This window comes from Caretta caretta, chromosome 2 (genome assembly GCF_965140235.1).
Source record: "Caretta caretta isolate rCarCar2 chromosome 2, rCarCar1.hap1, whole genome shotgun sequence".
Classification (NCBI taxonomy): domain Eukaryota; kingdom Metazoa; phylum Chordata; order Testudines; family Cheloniidae; genus Caretta; species Caretta caretta.
The window spans coordinates 189,580,810-189,605,076 of record NC_134207.1 but is presented as its reverse complement, the minus strand read 5'-3'; the positions used below and the strand labels follow the sequence as shown (position 1 = coordinate 189,605,076).

The window sequence follows — 24,267 nt, the reverse complement described above, 5'->3', positions numbered from 1 at the left end:
ATAACTCATTCTGCTGTACTATATTAAAAATATGATTTGAACCAATCATTTGGCATTTCTAGCAGACTTATCTTTTGAAATTATTAATTTTAACACTTATCTTTGGTCTTGCTTATGTTGGGTTCTCATAGGTGGAGAAGTTACCTGATGAAATACACATTACAAAGAAACATGTATTTTGCTTATATTTTCACAGCCTGTCTTGTTCTGTTGGCTATGCAGTCTACTGCAGGAGAAGTTCCTAAATCCCAAATGTCCTTCTATTTCGTAATTATTTACGTAGGGCCATAAATGTGCATAGATCTTTATAGGCTGGTAAAGGGCAACATCCCTGCCTAAGGGATGCCCAACGCCCTGATCCTGCCTCTGGATCTGCCTGGGTGGTATGCACTCTTACCTCACACAGAGCCATGGAGGCACAAGGGTCCAGCCCTGCAGCTCTAATTACAGGAACAGGGTTCAAGTTAAAACACAACATTGTAAAAGGCAGAAACAAACACTGGTGAGTGTGAAAGAGTGGTTTATGGGGAGGGGAGGACATGGTTTAAAGCAGCAAGATCATGTGAATGCTTTGATTAGTAGTGTAAGAGTCATGAGAATGTAATAAGAATATCACTTCCCATAAAATACTGGTTTTGGTGTAGAAAAATAAAGATTATTGCCCACATGGAAAATTTGTTTTGAGGAAGGGCTAAAAAGGGAGGGGGAAGCAAGGCAGCTCACAGATCACATTAGCATGGTGGACCCAAGCTTAAAGGACACATGAAAGAAGGCATAGAGACAAGCATGGTAGAATGAAACAATGGATGCAACTACGCTAGAAAAAATGGTACCTGTACTTTTCCAGCAGTGCTACAGCTGCCCTTGTGCTGGAATATGAGTACAAATGTTTCTAGTACACATAAGGGCAAAGAGGGCAAGGAGGCATGGAGTGTGGGATGGGGGAGAGGGAGGAGTCAAAAGAAGTTTGCACAAACCGGTAGGCAGATGGTAGCGCTGTGAAGGCAAGGAAGAGGGGTGACTGAATGTGACAAGGGAGGTGAGAGGAAGCCACTAGAGGGATTTGAAGTGGATGTGACCAGAGTTTAAGGCAAGGGGTTTTAGGCAGAGATATGGAAATATTAGAAAGGGGCAGCGCAGAGTGATCAGATATAAATGTGATGCAAGTATTTATTATTCAAGGGTTATTTTAGCAATCTCTGGGTTTGGCAGAGACAAAACAATGAGAATCTGCACTGAGTAAAAGTACCCTCACACAGACAAATGAAGCATTCTCAAGCAGCTCTGTACAGCCATTTACAATATTTAGCAGATTTTCATGTTTTATTATTATCCTATTTGCCTCTGCAATCAATTCCAAGTGTATTGTCATCACTCTACTTTGCTCTTGGTATATTCCCATTAAATAAAATCAAACCAGAGGAATCTCAGGATGCACATTTGGCAGTACAGGAGGTACATGTCTGCAGAACACATGTGCTATGCTTTGCAACAGCAGAGCAATTAAGTCAATACTACCATAGTTGTTTCCAAACAGGTAGGAGCAAAGCTGTGCAATGTTACTAGTACCACACAAGTGAGTATTCCAAGGCTAAACTTACACTTAGCTGAATACAATCCCATCGGGGATCATTTTGTATGTCTCACAGCAGGAACCCATGAACACCAAACAACTTTATGGGATGCAGGCCTAGAAACTAGAGCCAGAGTTTTGGAATGTTCTCCCATTTAGCTTACTCCAACTGCATCCTTCTGAACAAGACTGACCATGTTTTTTCCTTCTCAATTCATACAGATTTATTATTCTTGGTCTGACAAGAAACTGGTGGCAAGGGATTTTTATACTGGATCAGGATTCTTTTGATATTTGGCCATGTTGCTTATTGGGATTTCTGCTTTTCAATTTTTGTGGGGACTTTGAAAATGCACTCAAAGGCCTTCGGGTTTTGTGAGCCATGAAAATACAAGTGCACTGCTAAACAAAAAACATTTCACACACTGCACCTAAACTAGTTTTGCGCAGTTACTATTATTGACCTAGCTTGTAAGGTGCATTGTCCTAGGCCATCCTGAGTCATTCTTTCCTGCACAGGATAAATGACTCAGGAATCCTCTGCTCTAGCACGACAACTCCACTCCATTCTCTCTGCGTAGGATGGAACTGTGTCCTGTACTTCTGTGAGACTCTTCTAGGGCATTTATAAAGGGTCAAAATCTGGTGAGAAAGCTCTAAAAGGAGCATAGGTCAGATGATGAAGACCAAATATATCAATGGTAAGTATGTGGTTTGTGCAAGGACAAAGCAAAATTACCAGTCCTTTTAGAAACTTTAACGTAACTTTTACTTAGCCCTTATTCTTCAGGTAAAACTCTGTCATCAACCAGTGGAGGTGTTCCCTGAGCAAGGACTGAGTGAAAACTGAATCAGGATTTCAGGAATGAGACGATTGTAATGACTCAATTTGTTGCCAAGACAATTATCACATCATACATACCAGTAATTATGCTCAATTTCAATAAATCATGAAAAACTGATGAAGTGACCATGCTTGTTTAACACACATCACATGGCACTTTCACCATTTCATGACAGAAGTAGGTCTAGCACAAATGAAACTTCTAAAAACAAGCAGCTCCACATCCTTGCCTGGATGAGAAAATACTGGGTAAGCACAAACACACAAAAAGAGTCTCAAATTTAGCAGTGGTGCACGTATACTCCTCAGATACAAGGTTTCAGGAAGGAAATAGATTTCCTCATCCTGTTAGTGTTCACAGGCTGCCAAAATGTATGTCAGCCTGATGAACTCTTCCCACACTGAGGGGCTACATTAATTGTTGTTGGTTTGGGGTTTTTTTTGGTTAAACTATAGCATAGTGTATACTGTGTAACAGAATTAAGCTGACACAAAGACACTGGAAACAGTTCCTGCCCTAAGCTGGAGAAAGGGCCACTTCCCAAAAAAGTAAGATACAAAAATATCGAAGTACCGTAACTACTCAGTTATTATTGTTCAACTGCTGAAAGGTAATACATTTATCAGACAGCATTCAAACAGCCTTTCCCTATACTCAAACTGGAAAAATGTACTGCTCAGGCCTAAGTAGATTTCTCTGCTTATCCAAAGTTCTGCTTGAAATATATAAACAAAATGGTCACATATAAACCAACAATGAAGCAGTTTTCAGTCACTGAAGTGCAGAAATTATTGGGTTTTGATTCTATTTTACAAAAAATGTTCCTTTCTTGTGCATTATAATCTATAAAAAAGAAGGGTTACAATACAAGGTTAAATATTACACCAGAAGGATCCTGTGGCATCAAACCCAGAGTGCTGATTTTGAGTGCTTTGTCATTGGACCATAAGAACCGGAAGGTGGTGGACTAAAAGCTAAATTATTAATCATCTTTGAGGTGATGCCTAAAAAACCCTTGATAATAGCTAGGCAGTTGATGTCTCATCACACTATTCACAACTGTTTCCATGTTAGCTTGTGCTCTCCCTGCCGGTTTGTTGTTTTTTCCTGTTGTCTTTTGTCATGTACTTAGATTGTAAGAGATTTGGGGGCACGGACTGTCTTTTCATGATGTGTGTATACAGTGCCAAGCACAATGGGGCCCTGACTGGGGAGTCTTGGTGCTACTGAAATACAAAAGAGAGAAAAATGCTGCTAGAGAAATTATTAGAGGATTATTGATATAGGGATATTTTCTTTGTATATTTTGAAGTCTGATATTGACAATAAAGTTATAACTTTATAAGGCTTTAATGTTTTGAATCTCAATGTCAACTGTCATTAAATAATTATTGTCTGACCCCCATAACTTCCTGCAACTGTGAACATTTAAATACATAAAAATAGAAAAAAAAGCTTAAAAATAATCAATATCTGTTGAAATTATATATTAAAAAAAGGATTTTGCCAAGCTTACCCACAGTCAGTGATGAGAAGCAGCTGAAAAGATTAATGAGATTATACTACTAAAATGTAATACAGCCTAGAAGGTGGCTTATTTACACTGCAAAGTACTATGCAAAACACCCCAACTGTGCTCTCTCCCTTTTTTAAAGGCTGTAATGCATTAAATGCTAGGTATATTACCCAATAAACACTCCCCAGTTACAATATACTATTAACAAAATCCTTTCTTCTCAAGGATAGTTCAAATAAAGGAGTGTAACATGATGCAGTGTAAACAGAAGAATCTGTTTTCCTGTTCAATGTTGTTCTTAGCCAACAGGAAAAATATCTATTTAATTATTAAGACTTGTCTATCTTTAGAAAGAAAATTTTTCTTAAATTCATTACTGAAAGGAACAAAAAGTAAATTAAAGGGACTGTATCAGATATTTTAGGGCCAAAATTTAGATACCAAATATATAGCTTTATTACTATTTGTATTACGATAGCACCTCCAACTAAGGTTGGGGCTCAACTATGGTAGGAACTGTACAAACACAAAGTAAGAGACACAGACCATGCCTTGAAGAGAATACAAGCAAAATACAGGAGACAAAGAGTGGAGAAAGGAAATACTATCATCCCTATTTTATAGATGTGAAACCAAGGCACAGAGAGAATTACCCCTATTTTGCAGATGGAGAACTGAAGCACAGACAGAGATTAAGTGGAGGATTTAAAAATCTTAATATTAATGTTTTCTATCTTTTTAAAAACAGTGAAAAGATTGGTTTAACTGTCAAATCCAAAATCTTATTAAACACTTCTTTTCCAGTAGGTATGATTATAACTGTAATGATAAGGTGTATAGATATCAGGTAAAAGGTACAGTCAAAACAAATAACTTATAACTTTACAAATTATGCTGATATACAAGTGACAGTGTGATTATCTTTAAAATCTTAAAGCTACAGTTCTTGAAATAATCGAAGAATTTAACTCCCCTACCTCGTATACAATTGGATTGAAGAACATGCCTAAATTGCTGATGACTAAGGTTTAGAAGATCAGGAATGCAGACTCTCATGTTTGAGAACATTAACCTGCTTCCCTGTTGTTGAATAACTTGGCTCTAGATGGATACTTTTCATAGATGTCTTGATTGAGTAACGACAAATGTTGGATCCTCTCCAAGTAACACAATTTATATACTATATAAAGCAGACAATAGTAACACACACTTGATCTCTCTTGTGATAAAATAGCTTAACTATAGAGTGTAATGATGATCAGGATGATACAGAAAGCTTCTCATGTTCAGTCCATACGCTTCTGAGTTTAGCAATCTAAACAAACTGTCTGTGTAGTTGTAGGCTAACTTCATTTGTGCATGAGGTGGAGTCTCTGGACAACACAACTGCAACCTCAAATATATGTAGCAAGAGAAGAGACCACAAGTCCATTAATTAGTGTTCTTGCTCTGTATTCTCATATCATATATAGGCCAGATCCTGAAAAATGCTGAGCATCCACAACTCCTAATGATTTTAGATGAGAACTGAGGGCACTCCGTATTTTGCAGGCTCAGATCCTATGTTCGATCAGAGAGAGATCTGAGCCAAGACATGTTGGCAGTTTTTGTCATTTTACCAAACGTATTTCATAATTCTCTATTCATTAATATTATTTGTATTTCAGCAGTGCCTAGAGGCCTCAGTTAGTGTTCCTGCCCTCATTATGCTAGGCACTGTATGCAGAGATAATAAAAACTCCAAACAGTTGGAAGATCAGATTTTGGCAATTATAGTAATTTCTGTGCAAACAAAGAGAAAAATGAATTTTGGTTGATGGTTTACAGGCAAGAGAAAACTTCCACATAAACAAATAGTTCAGTATCTATTGCCTGTAAATCATCAACTAAATTAATATTTCTCCTCAAGAATCCTTTTCTCTGGCAGTTAGTATTACAATGCTATACGTGGCTCTGAAAAATAAGCTATTTACAGTAGCACCTCAGAGTTATGAACACCAGAGTTACAGATTGACCAATCACACACCTCATTTGGAACTGGAAGTACATAATCAGGCAGCAGCAGAGACCAAAAAAAAAAAAAGAAAGAAAAAGAAAAAAGCAAATACAGTACAGTACTGTGTTAAATGTACACTACTAAAAATATAAAGACAAAGTTTTAAAAAAAGATTTGACAACGTAAGGAAATTATTTCTGTGTTTGTTTCATTTAAATTAAGATGGTTAAAAGCAGCATTTTTCTTCTGCATAGCAAAGTTTCAAAACTGTATTAAGTCAATGTTCAGTTGTAAACTTTTGAAAGAACCACCATAACATTTTGTTCAGAGTTACGAACATTTCTGAGTTATGAACAACCTCCATTCCCGAGCTGCTCTTAACTCTTGAGGCTCTACTGTAGTAGCTCTGCTGAGTCAAACAACTACAGCATGAAGATCTTCGCTTCTGAATGTTGCTTCATAAAATGCTATGCCTAAAGTAACACAGTCCATCATGGCCAACTTCAAAAGGGAATATATTCCCATTTTCTCACATATATCTTGGCATTTCTATCAACAAATCATTGACATGATTGCTGCTGACTTCTGAATTTTGGTATGTACATCCCTCACCCTACTGATGGCAACCCTAGCAGGGTTGTAAAGGTTTGGCCAACGTAGGGGTTCAGCCAATGTAAGTCTTAAGCAAGGTTTTATCTCAAGCCCCTAAAGGAATTAACTCACATCAACGTGTCCCTAGTTGTCCAGGGTATGCTACAATAGTAGTACTATGAATCCACAACCCTCCAAGCTGCTTGGCACATAGCCCCGTAGACAGGGGCCCTCTTAGCCCAAACTCATCACAGGGAGTAGGGACTACTCCTATAGTATAAACCCTTCTTTTAAAAGATCTGTTTCCTTCCCCAGGCCCAGCTATCAGCTTTTTCCTCCATGACAGCCTGTACAAGCCCTCTGAGTGTGGCAAGTCCTTTTTCCTCTCACCCAAAGAAACGTAACCTTTTCCTCACCCATCACATCACCCCCACAGAAAAACTACAATGTGACCATAGATATAAATCATGAAAGCAGAAAGGTGCAGAGTGATCTATCTAGAAGACTCAGGTTAGTGTAGGAATTATATGGATGAGGGGGAATGACAGGCATGAGGACATTACTTAACCTGACGCCCTGGGGTGGGAAAGTTGCATGTTTGGCAGTTATGGTGATTGACTGAGGTCTTGATCTGCAGGCTATTAAGTGCCTAGGAGGTGCATTGTTTTTAAGCTGCTTCTTGCAAACTTATCTACAGTTATTATTATGTAACGTCCTTGGAAATTATTTCCCCAACCTTATCTTTTCTGCAGAGTAATAAAAAGCATTTTACGCAAATACCTTTCCATAGCTCTGAGGCTATGTGCGGGGCCATAGGTGCAACCATAATACAAAGAGTAGCCAAAGCATCTTCAAATTCTGCACTGTGGAGAATGAGAGGTTGAGAGGCTTGCTATGGAAAAGGGGAAGAGAAAGAAACAGGAATTGTAAGTATAAATGTTCCAATAAAAAGGCAGTTTGTAATGGAGAGAATGAAATAAAAACATAAATCAATGCCTAAGTCCAGAAAAAGTCCCATTTTACAATGAATCAGAAGCTTAAAAAAGGTATGGAGAATGAAAATGGAAACCATTCCAAATTCTTGCTCCCAGAGTGCACCACTGGAAAGAGCTGCACACACACAGAGGACCCTTACACAGAGCTCAGGCACCAGCACTCCTATGAAATGGCTACAAACTTGCACCCGGAAAAGGATCAGTGTGACTGGACCCCGTGGGTGTAGAGGGTCTACCCATATGGAAGCCTTTGCAGGATGGGGGCCTAGAAGAGCATTCTGGGTACTGAAATGTGTTTTCCCATCCACCTCCCGAAGTGCAGTGTCCAATAAGTTCACAATTCATCTCAAAAAAACCTGTCACACTATTAAGCCAGACCAGGAATGTAAGCATGGCATGTAACCAATGTAACTGAGATAGGGCTCATCAGTATAGGATCCTGGCCTGGTCTAGATAAAGCTGGTATAGAGTTAAAGAGATCTAAAAAAAAATGTGGGAGTGAAAAACATAGGAAAATCTTTTGTGGTTCAAGTTTTGTTGTTTTTGTAATAGTTCTTTATAAAGTTCTTGTGAAAGGTGCCAGACCACAGCATATGAAACTGAATTCCCCTGTTTTTCATTTATCTCTAGAAAAGGTAGAACATAGGTGGAAGCTGTGCAAGCTTTCCCCTATTCTGCCCCGCCAGCATGCTTCCACTCTGAGCTGGAGGAACCATCTCCAATGATGAGGATAGTTCAGTTTCTATGTATACTCAATTCTTCATCTTTGTCTGAGGCTTGCCTAAATTTAGTACTTGTTTTTTTCCTCAAATTTTAATTTTCACACATATCCACACTTCCTGGTTTCAGCTGGAATTGAAAGAGGAAGTACTGAAATGTTACAAGGAGACTTGTGCTTGAAAGATACCCACCCTTATTTCTTAAGCACAGAATTTAAAGTAGTGTTCAAGTATTTGGATGTTTGTCTGAAGTGATATGAATCTCAGATATGGAGAAAAAACCTCACATTTTCAATCCCATGAACTATGTAGTCTCTAGGATTTTTCCTATTTCAATATAGTATTTGCATATGTCATAGGGGGACTTGTTGAGTTGTAATTTAACCAACAACTGGCTTAGAATCACAAGTTAAAATCTAATTACAAATAATTGCAATCAAAGATGAAAAATATCAATGTTTAATTTGACTTCTAATGTAGGTCTCTGTAAAATTAAACAGAATTAATTCCTCAATCAAATATAGCACAATAATAAAGGCAACAGTTATTATATCTGACCTATCACCACTTGGCTGATCGGCAGTATGATGGTCCAAATTAGGAGTGCCAAATTAAAGTTATTTTATAAAATAAGAGAATTTCCAGGCTCTCTTAACATCAAAAACTCTAGTGGTGAAAGTAATCTCAGAGGAATAAAAGGGATTTGTGATTTTGCCTGCCAGTAGTAACAATATTTCTTTTTTATTTATTGGAATGATTATAGTAACTAATTTCTTTGAAAAGACTAACTTCTAATTTAAAACAAAACTGAATGTAGAACTCAAAGGGGCGTCCTTTGAAATTACTGGACACAGATGTAAATGATGAAACAATCAGGTGGTTTGGATCCTTCCTACGTATGTGTGTATGTATCTCTGCATAGGTCCACAAATGGAATGGAAGATATTAAAATTAAATAACCCACTTAGTTAAAAAGTTTTAATGTTAGTCAGATTCCTCTTTAAGCTATTCATGGCAATATATAGTATACCTGTGCACTTCATTTTAATTGATGTACGATGCAAGTTTATGGGGCCATAAAAGCAATAGTTGTAATAATGGTAGTAAATATTTATAATATAGTATAAGATACACAAAGGCCCCGAGATGCTCCTATTTTGGATGTACAGTTGTATGTCCAGAGATTGAAAAAAAGGTTATTGCATAAGCTCTTTTAGATGACGTCATACTTACTGAGAGTACGTTAGTGAGGCCCATCAGTCGAGAGATTGCAGCATTAAACAAGTAATCTTTTGTGAAGTAACTTGTTACCTAGTTATACAAAAATGTTCACTTTCATTAGTTACTTACAATTTCCATATGCTGAGCATTTTGCTTTTTCGAAAAAAACAACATTAACAATCAGCCACAAATTGCAACATGCATACACATAGAATCATAGAACTGGAAGGGGCCTCAAGAGGTCATCTAGTCCAGTCCCCTGCACTTGTGACAGGACTAAGTATTACCTTTCTCTCAAAACAATATCACTATATATATAATATATATATTATTATACACACACACACTATATGCAATATGTGGAGGTGATATTCCTGTGATAAATTAAATTATGAAGAACCTTGCTTATCCAGACCTCACTTATCTACAGAAGAGTCATGCCCCATGTGGTTTTAGGTAAGTGAAGTCACTTGTGATTATGGATTCCCATTCTCCTCAGGCTTACACAGAGAAAATTTCCCAACTAAAATAGTTTATGATGGAATAACTGAAGACAAACTTTTTGATCTGATAACACAAGAAGTCAGGCACATTGCTGGTGCATCATATAACAACACTAGTAATCTATCTAGTCATTTTCAAAATAGTTAAGATTTCCTTTTAACCTCAGAGACCACAAGGTTCTTCTGCTCCCAGATCTTTTTGGCTTCAGCCTTCTCCTTCTCGTTCAACAGCTGAGGATTGGGCATAATGCTGGAAGTCCTGGCTTCTATAAGTTTGGTTGCTAGGGACCAGAGACGTGACTGCCATCTTCGTACACCAGGGACAGCATCAGCTGAGTTTAATGACAGATTTCAGAAAGAGGGAGACTTGAGTTATAATGAATGAAGACAACACATCAAAAAGAAACAAAGAAAATTGTACCACAGAGTTCCATACCATTGAACATTGAAGGGGAAATTACATGTTGCAAGAAAAACCTCAGTGTAATTGAAAATAGATTTAAAAAATTGTTAGGTTGCTTTAATGAAGACAAATGAACCCTACTGGAAATCAAGAATATTTTCTAAGTACCATTTCAATGTATTATCCTAACTGTATAATACAATCCACTATCAAGCAAATGTAAGAATAACCTCAGCTGACCTGTCAACTACTCAGGAAAACAGTCTTTTTTTATATGCTTTCATTTGCAAGAAAGATGGGACAAACTCCTGAATGGAGACGTTCCTTTTAAATATAGTGATGACAGAAATTACATATAGATACTGTCATATCAATATATAGTGACGGTCATGGTAATGAAAGACAAAGGGCCAGATTACTTGGGATCATCTATTTAGCACCCAGCTCAGTTTAGGGATCAGGGACTGCAAAGGGCGGCTATCAGCCACCTTTATGTCCTCCCTAATCCTTGGGGTCACCAGTCCAGGCTCTTAAATTGTCTCAGCCTCCGAGGCTTCTCCTTCAGCTGGGGACTGTTTGAGTACAACAGTGCTCAGGCCACACGTCTATACTTGAGAGCAGTGGAGGGGAGGGAAGGAGGAGGAAAGTAGCGGGGGATGAGTGGGTGGCACAAGAGCTACACCACCTAGGGATTGCCCATCCTGAGGTGATCCCCAAATGGCTGGTTACAATAGATTTAAGGCTGCTTTACATCACTGGAAAAGTGTAAAGCAGCTTTAATGAGGACAAGTATCTGACCCAGTGTTATTACATAATATTGTGCAGTTTCTTGCCAAAAATAAGCCAATGCTGTGTTTACCAGTGTGGCTCCTTCAGGACGAATGTACATTATTTTGTTACTGTAAGGAGAAGACAGGCTTTCGCCAGTGTTTACAGAAGGCTTATTAAACTGTTTTCATTATCTTTCCTTCCCATTTTCTTTTAGAAAATTTTTTAACTGTTTCTCCAATATTCCCTCAACAAGAGGTGACTCTCAAAAAATATCTTTCTTTATACTTCTCTGCATTTGATAAGAGACTTGTCTGAATGGCAAAATGCTTTTTTCCTAGCATTGTATAAGATGTCTGTGCTAGTACTTATGAAAGAATGTGTGTATAATACCACCACCAAACTATAATAATACTTTCATAGAATCATAGAATATCAGGGTTGGAAGGGACCTCAGGAGGTCATCTAGTCCAACCCCCTGCTCAAAGCAGGACCAATCCCCAACTAAATCATCCCAGCCAGGGCTTTGTCAAGCCTGACCTTAAAAATATCTAAGGAAGGAGATTCCACCACCTCCCTAGGTAACGCATTCCAGTGTTTCACCACCCTCCTAGTGAAAAAGTTTTTCCTAATACCCAACCTAAACCTCCCCCACTGCAACTTGAGACCATTACTCCTTGTTCTGTCATCAGCTACCACTGAGAACAGTCTAGATCCATCCTCTTTGGAACCCCCTTTCAGGTAGTTGAAAGCAACTATCAAATCCCCCCTCATTCTTCTCTTCCTCAGACTAAACAATCCCAGTTCCCTCAGCCTCTCCTCATAAGTCATGTGTTCCAGTCCCCTAATCATTTTTGTTGCCCTCCGCTGGACGTTTTCCAATTTTTCCACATCCTTCTTGTAGTGTGGGGCCCAAAACTGGATACAGTACTTTGCAAAATAACACCTTTTATCCAAGGATTGCATAGCACTTACAAAAGGGGGATAAAGTTTCATTATTCTCATTTTCAAGAAGGGGAAACAGCAAAAAGGCTGTGTAACACTGGATGACTCACTTAGAGCCTGATTTCAATAAGATTACTCACAGAGTAAGGAACTACTAAATGTTAGCAAGGGCAAGAGAATCCATGAGAGGTGAGAATAGAACCCTTTGACTCTCAGTCTTGTGCTTTCAGGAAAGGATCGTGATAGGAATCTAACATAAAAAATGTTATCAATCCCACCCCCAAAAGTTTGTTAGAAATGTGCTAGTTTGTGTGATACATGGGGGGGGTGGGGGGATGGGGAGGGGAAGTAGCTCCCTTTGATGGACACCCAGCCAGCCAATTAGCTGTGAAATCCCTCTTGGTCTGTTCTCTGCTTGCTTTACCTGTAAAGCGTTAACAAGCCCACAGGTAAAAGAAAAGGAGTGGGCACCTGACCAAAAGAGCGAATGAGAAGGTAGAACTTCTTAAAATTGGGAAAGAAACTTTCCCTTTGTCTGTTGTTCTTTGGCTGCAGGGATGGAACCACCATGTCAAGGGTGAATACCCACTCTGTCACTCCGAGTGCAGAAGTGGGGGCCCGCAAGGATTTTAAAAATTAATACTTGCCACTCCAGGCTTGTATTACACTCCCAAGGTTACAGCTTTTCTCTGACCTTGGCTTGGTAATCGCTGCCACCACCGAAATGCAAAAAAACCCAAACCCTTTGAACCCAGGAAGGAGCACTTGGGAATTCCTCCTTGTGGGGTACCCTCAAGCCCTTTTACAACCCCCCCTCTTCCGGGGAAGAGTTGAGAAAAAAACAAAACAAAGGAAATTAGCTGTGGCTACCAGCTAATCAAACAACATGCACAAACCTCTCAGGACACCAAAAATCCAATCCTGTTCTTAAAAAAGGTAAAAAATTTTAAAAACAAACAAACAAAAAGAAAATACATCTGGAATTTAGGCTTTTGCTTGATTTTAAAAGAGCAATTCCAAAAATCAAGCACCCAAAATAGCTTTCTTGGGGGTTCAGCTTAAAGCTTACAAGCAAACAAAAGCATCTTAGGTTAGCACAGAGGAGATCCACAAGCCAAAATAAGAAATGAACCTGATAGCGTCGAGCTAAACATTCCCTATCCAAATTATTTCTTCTAGGTATGGAAAATACTTTTTCGTACCTGTTCAAGCCTTACACAGCATTCCTGCTTATAGCATTGCTGCTCCGTCCCTGCCGCCCAGAGAACAACAGACAAAAGGAAAGTTTCTTTCCCAATTTTAAAAAGTTCTACCTTCCCATTGGCTCTTTTGGTCAGGTGTCTACTTCTTTTCTTTTACCTGTGGGCTTGTTAACCCTTTACACCAAGCAGAGAACTGACCAAGAGCGATTTGACAGCTAACTGGCTGGATGTCCATCAAAGGGAGCTACTCCTCCCCACCACCTGTATCACAGTTTGGTACAGAGTGAATAAAAAAGGTAAGGATACAGACTAGCCTGAACAGTAGTTGGTATAGGCTGCACTATAAGATGCTGATCAAACAAAGAACGAAGAGGTAGAACAAATCATTTAAAAACATTGATTTTTTTAAAACAATGTATTTAGATGTTTTATTGAAGTCCTGCGTGACGAGAAAGTTGCTTTAAAATGCATGCATTTTCCTGTGTACACCAAATATTATGAAGCAATGCAGACAGAAAACAGAAATTAAAATTAAGACTGCATTGGGGCTGCATGTTCATTTAGCAAAGGCAGAGCCCCATAAGCAAGTCATATTTAAGGGGTGAAACTAGACAGACACTTGTATATGTTTTGTATGTTTGTAGGACCCATTATTTATCCTAGTTTCATCAGTTATGCAACTCAACAGTATACAATCTAAGTGTCTTTATCAGCATCTTTCAAATGGTATTCAGAACCCGTTTGACAAGCTGTGTTGCATAAATGTCTACAATAAATGAAAGCAGCTTAAAGCTCCAAATGGATTCTCCAGTCATGAAAACAAGAGAGACTATATTAAAAAGGAGGAAGTGACCTAATCTTAAAATAGCTGCTTTTTAAGTCACTGGTAAGAAGAGAGATTCAGAGACTGGGGCTGTGCACCCTCTTACTGTTTATAAAGAAATTAATACAACAGGCGGTATTTTTTTACACACACCTGATCTTAGCTTTTAAGAGGTTTGTAAGGGAAGAAAGGAGAGAGGTGCTTCCTAAACAAGTCTGTAGCCTAATTAACACAGTCTTGCAAAATTAGCTTCTTAAAAATAGTTCTCAATTTACGAAGTGGACATGTAGCCTAGCTCTGTGGCATCACTATTTTCAAAAGCTCCAAAGATCATAGTTCAAGTAAGCTAAAACAGAAGGAAAAGACTGATAAAAGGTTGCCTGGTTTTTTCTCTCTGCTTCCATTTCCCACAGTGTACAGAATATCCTCATAATAATAGAACATTTCTGCAGGCTTTTTTCTACCTAAGACTAATATTCTAGTGTGCAGCGAAGAGGCTATATTGTTGTAGATCCTTGCTTTCAACATCCTTACCGAGATGTATGCACGCAGTGGTGTAGCCGTGTCTTATCCCAGGATATTAGAGAAACAAAATGGGTGAGGTAATATTTTTTATTAGACCAACTTCTGCTGGTGAGACACAAGCTTTTGAGCTACACAGAACTCTTCCACAGGTCTAGGAAAGGTACTCAGAGTGTCACAGCTAAATACAAGGTCGAACAGATAGTTTAGCATAAGCTGTTAACACATAATCTAAGGGACCATTCAAGGTCTCAGAGAGATGTATGTAAAGTTTCCTATCTAGTTTTGCTGCACTACTTCCTATATCTTCCTGGGTAGACTATCAAGGAGCAAAAACTTAAGATTTTTCTCAGATGGCACTACAGCACGTGCATACATCTAAACACTTATCATTTCTAGCCTCTGATAAAAAGACTGAGGCAGAGGCTATCATTACTATTGAAGAAATTATAGAACCACATCAAAATTCTTTTAACATAGGAACATCATCCTTAATATTGCCTCAGATCCTATGCAGTAGCCTCATGTTGGAACACCCTTTATAGAAAAGATTCTTCAGTTCTGTAGAAACCTTCCCAATGTAAAACAGTCTTTTCAATATGAAGCCTGGAACAGAATGACCTAATCTAATTTTTGATTATATGTGAAAGTCTGAAGAACCCATTATCAGAAATTAATGACTCCTAGAGAGGTCAATCAGATGGTCCTATTTACCTGCTCCCATAAGAGAAGAACAGGGAACAATTAGTGAAACTGAAGGCAAAATATGTAAGGATGATTAAAAGGAATACTTTTTCAAAACATGGCATGAATAACTTGTGGAATTCACTGCTACCAAATATTGAAGCCAATAGTTTACCAGGATTCAGAAAAGGATTAGACATTTCTATAGATATTGAGAACATCTATAATTATATGAGGTAGGATAATATTACTGAGAAGTAATATAAACCCTCATGCTTTAGGACTTAAACCAACCACTAACCAAGGGAAGACTGCAATGTCCTCTGAAGCATCTGGTACTCGTCACTCTGAGAGAGAGGAATGCGACCCAGCATATGAGACCAGAGGTCCACCTATGTTCCTATTATTAATGTTAAATACATACATAACTAACAAAAGTATCTTTTATCCCAACAAAGGTCCCGTTTTAGAAAGACAGCCAGTGTAATCTTCTTATTACATCAGCTGTTCACATTCAATTCTCCAAATCCCAAACAGCAAACTGTATTTCAAACAGAAATAAACCAAGAGGAGGAAAGAATCCAAACAACTTGACTTACTTTTTGCATCCCACAAGATGTCTTGTTCTGGAGGGGCGGCAAACAGAATATACAGTCGCATAGTGTCAATGCCATACTGCTCTACTAATTCCTCAGGATCTATCCCATTATGCTTGGATTTACTCATTTTTTCCCATGTAACCTGCAGCTTCTCTTTGGTTTTTATGTGAACTGGTTCAGTCCCTAAATATATAGAACATATACAATAATAACTAATTTGGTTCTACAAACATCTGAAGCAGCAGAATTTAATACTAGGTTATTTCTAATCCCTTCTCTGATAGCCTCATATAACTGAAAGAAAAAAAAACAAATTATGAGAGTAAGACAAAAAACTTTTTTACTTTCATCTCTTTACTGAAGTAACATTATAAAGTTTCCATCACACAGGAGAAAATTTCTTCCGTTTTATAAAGCTAAATCCAGTATTAATGGAAGCTAAATCTAATGCATCAGGATTTTTGCATTAGTGTAGCTATCTCAATGCAAACCTCCTCCGCAGATGTGTTGTACTGGTGTAATATGCCACTTGCACTGGAGCAAATTTACCTTGATTCCATCTTTGGATGTTTATAGACAGCAAGTTTACAGGTTTCAGCTAGGATAAATCACATCGCTGCAAGCACCACTTTATCAATCTACATGGGGAGTTTGCACTGGTGTACATCTACACCAATGCAGATTTCCCTAATGCACACAAATTCTGTCTTTTATACAAGGTACAAGTATAGCACAGGCAGTAGCAAACGTATGTGTTCTTAAACTGCTTTGCAAGGATCGTATGTAAGCATTGGAGAGAAGTTCATTCTATGCCCATTCTGTCTAGATCTTATCTGTTCAGATTGCCAACAATGGTGTCGACTCTGCTAATGGTTTTGTAATGCAGACATCAGTGTACTATGAATGGACTCCTTTCACATGGGCTAGTGAATGGCCTCCATAAGATACTCACTTTTAGTCATTTTTGGACATAGACCAGACTTAAGTAAAAACAAATATAGCAGAAATACTGTGTTTGGTAATGGTTACAGGCAATGGAGTAGTATTTTCTCTGTATGTGTATTCAGCATTAAGCATGTGAGTCCAGAACACACACAAAAGTCAATCTCCGGTTTAATGATTATAAGAATTCACTCCTCACTGATGAATTTTCCATGCACTATGACTTGTACATCCTTTTTCACTGAACTAGCCCTTGACTTTTCTGGATGCACCTGTGCTGGTCATCCCATACGGTCTCTTACCAGTGAGATCAATTTCCTCTCTCTTCAGATATTGGCTTGTTGTTGTTAGTTTGTATGTCTGACTCTTGATAAGACCTTGAACCAAGAGTTTATAAAAAGGCTCCCTGAGGATGAAAGGAAAAGGAAACCTGTCTGTTGAAAATAGCTGTCAAAAGCACATTTTACAGTAAGCTTTAGAGGCTGAACTTAGTTAGACAATTATTTAATGAAAGAAGAATGTCACACTGACAACTGAAATAGTTGTCACCTGCAAAAGTCAAAGGATATTTTAAAGAGAAACTTTAATTGGGGGGGTGGGGAGGATATTTATGAATAAAGCGATCTGACCAGTCACTTTCTGAATCCATTTCTGTCACTCAAATATTCATGTTTGAACAAATGCCTTCTCTTTTACAAACCTAGGTCCTCTTTCTGAGTGTTCCCACAGCACAGGAACATAGGATTTACCATAGTGGATCAGAGAGAGTCCAGTGTTGTATTTCTGGCAGTCGCCAGCACCAGTCAGCTCAGAAGAAGGTACAAGAATCCCACAGTAGGCACATGTGGGATAAGGGTAAACTTAGAAACCTCTACATGTTAGTTACATAACCCCTACTATTAACCTTGGTTTTGACAACTACCTAATTTAACAGAACAACACTTTGAGTGTCTTTATGAGCACTTTCCAAGTTGTATTTCATAGCCCACCTGACAAACTCAATTGCCTTCAATAAATTAAAGGCACTTAAAGTGCAAAAGCTGCAACCAGATTCTGCCATCATAAGAACAAGAGAACATCTTAAAAAAAGATGTGATCTAATCCTAAAATAATTGTTTTCCAAGCTAATCATAAGATGAGAGTTCAAGAATCTTTGCTCTTTATTTCAGGAGAGCAAGTCCTCCCAGACCATCAATTAAAACAGTTAAAAAAAATTACAAAAAGGTGAAAAATGAAATAATTAATTTTCTCCCCCAATATGTATGCCTTTCTTTTTAATTTAAAACAGAGATTTAAATAACTACCATATTTTACCAAATATGGGAACATTAACTAAATAATCAGAGCATCAAACCCTGGGTAACTGTCCCAACTGGAAGTAATATTTCAGGGAACGCTTGTCTTTTCAGTTAACAGTGTTAGTTCAGGCCATGTTGATAAAAGTTAAATGTAGGAATGTGCATTTGCAGTTTGTTTACAGGGCGAGAGGTTCAAAGATGTAGTACAAAATACTTTACCATATACGGGGAAAAAGAAAAAAGGAAACATATTTGAGTGTAGTGGGAGACTTCAGGAGGACGGAGAAATGCCCAAAATCAGAAATGCTCATCCTTGTGAAAGGATCTGGGGGAGAAGGCAGTGCTTATAAACAAATGCAAATCAGTACTGAATTTCAATGAAGTGAGTTGTAGCTCATGAAAGCTTATGCTCAAATAAATTTGTTAGTCTCTAAGGTGCCACAAGTACTCCTCGTTCTTTCTGCTGATACAGACTAACACGGCTGCTACTCTGAAACCTGAATTTCTCCTGTTGCTCAAAAGGGTTTCACTCTAGGAACAATGTTGGGATGACTCCATCTGCTGGTTAAAGGAAATACAATTTAAAATTGCTATCAGGTAAAAATAGTTCCTTTGATTTAAAAAACAAAAACATTTCCAAAGGATTTAGGCAGAATACTACATTATCCGGAACTATTTTATACTTTTATCCCCAATCCTGCAAAGACTTATGCAAGTGCTTAACTCTCCACAATGAATACTAATAAATAGTTACATTTAAATTAATGAGACTAGTCACAGTGCATAAAGTTAAGCATGATCAAATTAATGGCTCTACTCACAGTGCATAAAGTTAAACGTGTGTAATTCTCTGCAGGATGAGGGCCTAAGGCAAACTTTTACTACTAGTGCCCTGAGCCAGTGAATATTCACGAGACATATATGTACACAAACAACAAATGCAATACAGACTGTAAGAAACTGATCATTTAGCTAAACTTGAGAAGGAAGAAAATTCAGGCTCAGAGAATGAAATGTAAAATATACCATTGAAAATAATATTGGTACCTCAGCTTCTTCTAGCTCTATAAAATTTCATTGATGCCTGTGGGTGCCAGATGCAGTCTGCGACTGATGCTTGAATTATTTTTCATAGAAATCTAATAATGCTTACTTGTGTTTGGTCATCTTTTGATCATAGCAAAAATGGCTCAAGAATCTAGCATAGTATAAATGCATAACTGCATGCTCCTTTCCCCCAATGTACAAATCCACAGGCATCCAGTAGTCGGCCAAGGCTTTATTAAAGGGCCTAAAACACAAAGTAACAGAAAGTATACATTAAGTATAAAGCAAAAGGAAAAAACAGCTTTACTGGAACAGCTCCAATAAGACTTGACTGGAAATAGATGTTCACTGTGAGCTGCATGTGCATCTTAAACTACATTCTATTAATTTTGCTATTGGCTTAATTCCTTATTTTTAAAAAGCAATGTTTGACTTGATTAAATTGCAGAAATCTGTGTGAGAATTTTTAAAAGCTATAGAGAAAGATCCACTAGAATATGATTTACATATAATATCTTAGATGTATGACTATGACTTCACATGTATCACCTAAAACTAAAAAAATGCTATGGAAATATTTGCCTGATTTCTATGGAACTTTCATAACTCGGTTGTGGTTATCTGTTCTAGTCTTTTGTAGTTACAAATTGATATTTTGTGGGGGAAAATATATAAAAATGTATATATATGGCTATATATTACTCTCCAAAATATATAACAATAAACCAATTTAAAATATATCGGAATGATTTCATTTATTTATTTAAAATTGAAGGTTTGTGTTGCCACCATTAGAGGGCAGCATGACATTTATTAAAGTGTTTAAAAAGCATATTCAGAATATTCATTTAGGGCATCGTAAACTGAAATCTCAAAGATACTGTTTTGGTTTACATCACTTCAAATAACGATGTCTCTTCAGGGCACGTTTTATAGTCCCACTCTTTAGCAAATGTACCAACTTGTATCAAAACTGTGATTTTATTGTGTTATACATTAGTTATGCTTCCTTAATTAGAGATGAGACTGGAATAAAACCCTGGATCAGACTTCACATGTCTATAATGTAACTAGTCACAAACCCAAATCTCAACACCGTAGTACATAAAGTTTCAAAGGCAGATCTGAGCTTTTCTTAAGTTCATTGTGTCCAGATTTGATGTTTGGAGTTTTACGAATAAAAATAAGGGCTTGCCTACATGTTGTTTAACTCAGGCCTTATCTAAACTACAAATGTGTTGGGTGTACAGTTATATCTGCATAGCCCCCTGGTGTAGACGCAGCAGATGCCAACAGAGGAAGTTTTCCATTGGCATAGTAACACCACCTCCCGGAATGATATTAGCTCTGCTGACAGAAACACTCTACTGTTGGCACAGCTGCATCTACACTGGGGTTTTTGTCATATCATAGCTACATTGGCTAGGGTGGTACGGTTTTTTCACACCTCTGACTGACACAGCTATGCTGATAAAACTTTGTATAGCATAGACCTGGCCTAAAGATATGATTTTAACTGATTTAGTTAAACCTGTGCAAAATGCTAAGTGTGCACTCTTATTTCAGTATAAATCAGGCTTATTTCAATTTAATTCACGTCCACTGAGAACACGGTTAAGCTGAAGAGAAATGAGAGTGTCCACGAAGGGGGTTGCACTGGTTTAACTAAGCCAGTTAAAGTTCATGTGTAGTCAAGGCCTTAGTTTGAGCTATTAATCCTGTTCAGAATGTTGTTTTGGGTCCAGTTCTATTTAAAATATATTATTTCTATAATTTAATTAATTTATTCCAAAGATGTTAATTAATGGTATATCAATATACACCCAGACTGAGCTCAGGGCACAAGCACCACCTGTCAGAGAAAGACAACTAAGACCAATAAATGGAACCCTCTTCATATCCCCAAGTCTTTATAACCAAAACTCTTCAACAACTCCTTTTCCTCCCCCACCACGAGAAGCAAGTGGATGTCTTTGTATCTCATGTCAGATAAAAATCACCTAACCAAAACAAACATGTAAATGGTTTTAATGATTGAGTTTGTCTTAGAAAAAGACCCACTGACCAGGTCTTTTTTTTATTATTATTATTATTATTTAAAGTAGACAACAATTTTTAACAAAATGTGTCTCTCCCGTACCCCATGGAGGTCAGAGTCTAAATCAGAAACCTTGGCATGTAAAACGAGACAGATCCCAACAGCTGGGTTTGCCTATCACAGGATCATCACATACTGTACTACAATTCGCTGGACACACTGAAGCCATTCTATCAGATGCTTTCCGTATATATCTGTGTGAAGACTTAGTAACCCAAACAGTGATACTTCTTATCTAATTTATGGCTAGCCTTTTGCCTACAGAACGGCTCATAAAATATTCGCGAGACAGTAATCATAGGCTGGCTGTCCAGCAACTGCAGACAGCAATCTAATCTGAACAGTGTATAGAAAATACATTTTGGACTGTTGAGTCAGCCTTTGTGCAGCCTGCTATAATGCTGGGTGTGACAGAACCTCCAGGGCACAATCAGCTTTGCTAGCATTATAGAAGATGGAGTAAGTAAACAGATAAATAACTCTGTCTATCTCTCACGCTGCCCTATTTTATAGTCATTAATGCATAGCATATCTAGTGTTTCCTTTTGTAATACTGTATTTAACTGAAGTAGTAACATGGCAATAGGCCACTATGATGATACTTTATTTAAGCTCTGGACCTAAATTAGCACGACTCTGGCTAGCACAGATTGGTGGTTTTCTTAATTTTGGTCTCTGGGGGAAATTGCTTGATTCCTCACTTCTTTCCTTCTCCATCAGCTCTTGCCAGCTGAATGCGTTACTATAAATCCCAGAAGAAGCCAGTTAGCTATATTCTTAAGATAGTGGCAGAATGTAAGCACACCAGTGACAACAAAGAGAAAATTAAAGGCTTTGTCCACAGTACAGAAGTTACACTGGCTGTTTCTGCCTTAGTTGACGGAAAAGCACCTTATGTCCATACACATAAGAGACTTGTCTACTGCTGGAGAGGACGCAATCAGCATAAGGAGTAAAAGCTGTGGATCACCAGCTGAGTTTGCAGTCTCAGCCCTTTCATGTCCCGTTAGGGGCTGATAGCCTTATTCCATAGTTCAGAACAGCTCCCAAGGCTACTCTAACCTGAATAGGGCCAGTCAGCATGCAGAGAATCAGGAACTCATAAAGAGGTTCCCAGACAGTCTCCCATCCTGCTGCACCCAGCAGACGGTAGAACTACTAGAGTATCTGGCTGTTTGTTTTTTCTTTTCTTTCTACTTCTGCTATGTAAAAAAGGTCCAGGTTACATGAACACCCATATGACCACGGGCCTGCTTGCAACCTGCTTGGATGCCTTACCTATCAGAGTTATAAGGATCAGTGTATCTCAAGTAATACCAAGATGAATCAACAAATGTATCCATGGTGTCTGTTTCCCTCTTTGCAGGTCCTTTGCACCTGGGGAATAGAAAAATTTCTCAGCACTCCTAGATGAAAAAAAAAAATCACATGCTGATTTTTTTTCACATCTTGAAGAAATAAAACAAATCCTATGAAAGTCCAAGAGAAAGGAAAAAGTATTTTGCCATTAAATAGAAGGGTAGAAAGATACTCAAAAACTAGCACATTCGTCTGGTACTATCAGATAAATCATTTATGACCACTTCCAGTAGAAAAAGAGTATGGTAGACTGCATTTCACTGGTTCTGGTTTTATAAAATGGTCTGTTTTTCCTGATTATTTCCACTTATTCCCAGGAAAAACAAATTTAGTTTAATTCCAGTTTTCATTGAGAAGGATCAAGCCTTTCCCAGTCATTGTAATATTTTAATTCATGATTACTGCTAGAACAAATCAATATTAGCTAGGTAGTATATTGAAGGTACAGACTAAAACAGATTCAAAATGAGAAGTTAAAAGCTGGAACAATTTTTCCTTCCGCCATGAATAGAAATAATTTACTTATGGAAATGAACAGCAGGAGGAAACTTTTTTAAAACTGTGTTTGCATTTATTGCAACTACTCAGTATTTAAGAATGTATCTGCTAAAAATGATTATAAATTTATAATACAAATGAAATTTTGCAACCTGCTGCAAACCTGTGTGCACTACATATAACACAAAGAATGTCAACTGGCTGTTTAACACATACAAAATTGTAACTTTAATCTGTTACTGTGCTTGGAAGCTTTAGCTAGCACAGCACAAGTCTGCCTGCCTGCTTGATAGTGTAAACCATAGACAGCATATTAAACAAGCTCTTCAACAGCAACATTGGCTTCCTAGTCACTGCTCTGTGTGGTGAGTCTTTGGTCTAAAAAGCCTTTATGTGACTTGGGTCCTGACTACCTAAGACACCACCTCTCTCGCTGCGTATTTGCTACAGTATTTCTGGTCACCTGAGGCATGTGAGCTGCATGTATTTACAGGTAAGTATCAGAGGACTTATGTTTGAGTGAGATTAATAGAAAACCTTTCCTCTCCTTTCTCAGATGACTTAAACCAAGTTTGCTACCCTGAAATGCACGGTGCAAGGCAAGGGGTTGGATTGCTGTGGTGGTGTCAGGTTAGCAGCCCAGAATTTTCACTTGGTTACTGCTATCTCATGCTCCAGAATCTAAACTTCCATTAAAAAAGTCTCTAGCCTTTACAACTGTGGAGTTAACTTTCAAAATGTGAACCAAATGTGAGTTGATACAATCACATCTGCCTGAGTTTGCAAACAGTCAAACATTCATCTCAACAGGATGCTAATTCTGAAACCAATGATAATTCAGTGTCAACTCATTTTTAACTGAGCAAAACAAATAAGACAGCAGAGAGGCAATTACACAAATATCTGTATAATTCACCCTGAGTGGTGCCTCATTCTGGCAACATGAGTAAGTGAGCTTGGGTGGCAGGCACAGCTTAGGGAAGTACCACCACTTATTTTCTCTCCAGTCTGATCTCTGTGCAAGGCCCATCTCTTTTAACAAGCTTTTACTTGTAGGGGATAACCACAGTGGAGGCATCTTGTTTCTAGTTGACTTTTTAGTTTAAAGAGTCAATTATAT

General features: G+C 37.9%; 1 protein-coding gene across 3 annotated transcripts in view; it reads right to left on the bottom strand.

Moving 5' to 3' along the window:
* Nucleotides 1–24,267, bottom strand: part of LARS2 (leucyl-tRNA synthetase 2, mitochondrial) — a 105,318-nt gene that overhangs the window by 8,737 nt on the left and 72,314 nt on the right. For all 3 annotated transcript variants that reach the window (XM_075125681.1, XM_048838846.2, XM_048838845.2), the window contains 7 exons: nt 22,569–22,667; nt 19,299–19,436; nt 17,150–17,253; nt 15,906–16,088; nt 10,122–10,291; nt 9,469–9,546; nt 7,302–7,413 (listed from right to left, as the gene is read on the bottom strand). In XM_075125681.1, coding sequence (XP_074981782.1) covers nt 7,302–7,413; nt 9,469–9,546; nt 10,122–10,291; nt 15,906–16,088; nt 17,150–17,253; nt 19,299–19,436; nt 22,569–22,667 — 884 coding nt within the window. The remainder of the gene's footprint in view (nt 1–7,301; nt 7,414–9,468; nt 9,547–10,121; nt 10,292–15,905; nt 16,089–17,149; nt 17,254–19,298; nt 19,437–22,568; nt 22,668–24,267) is intronic.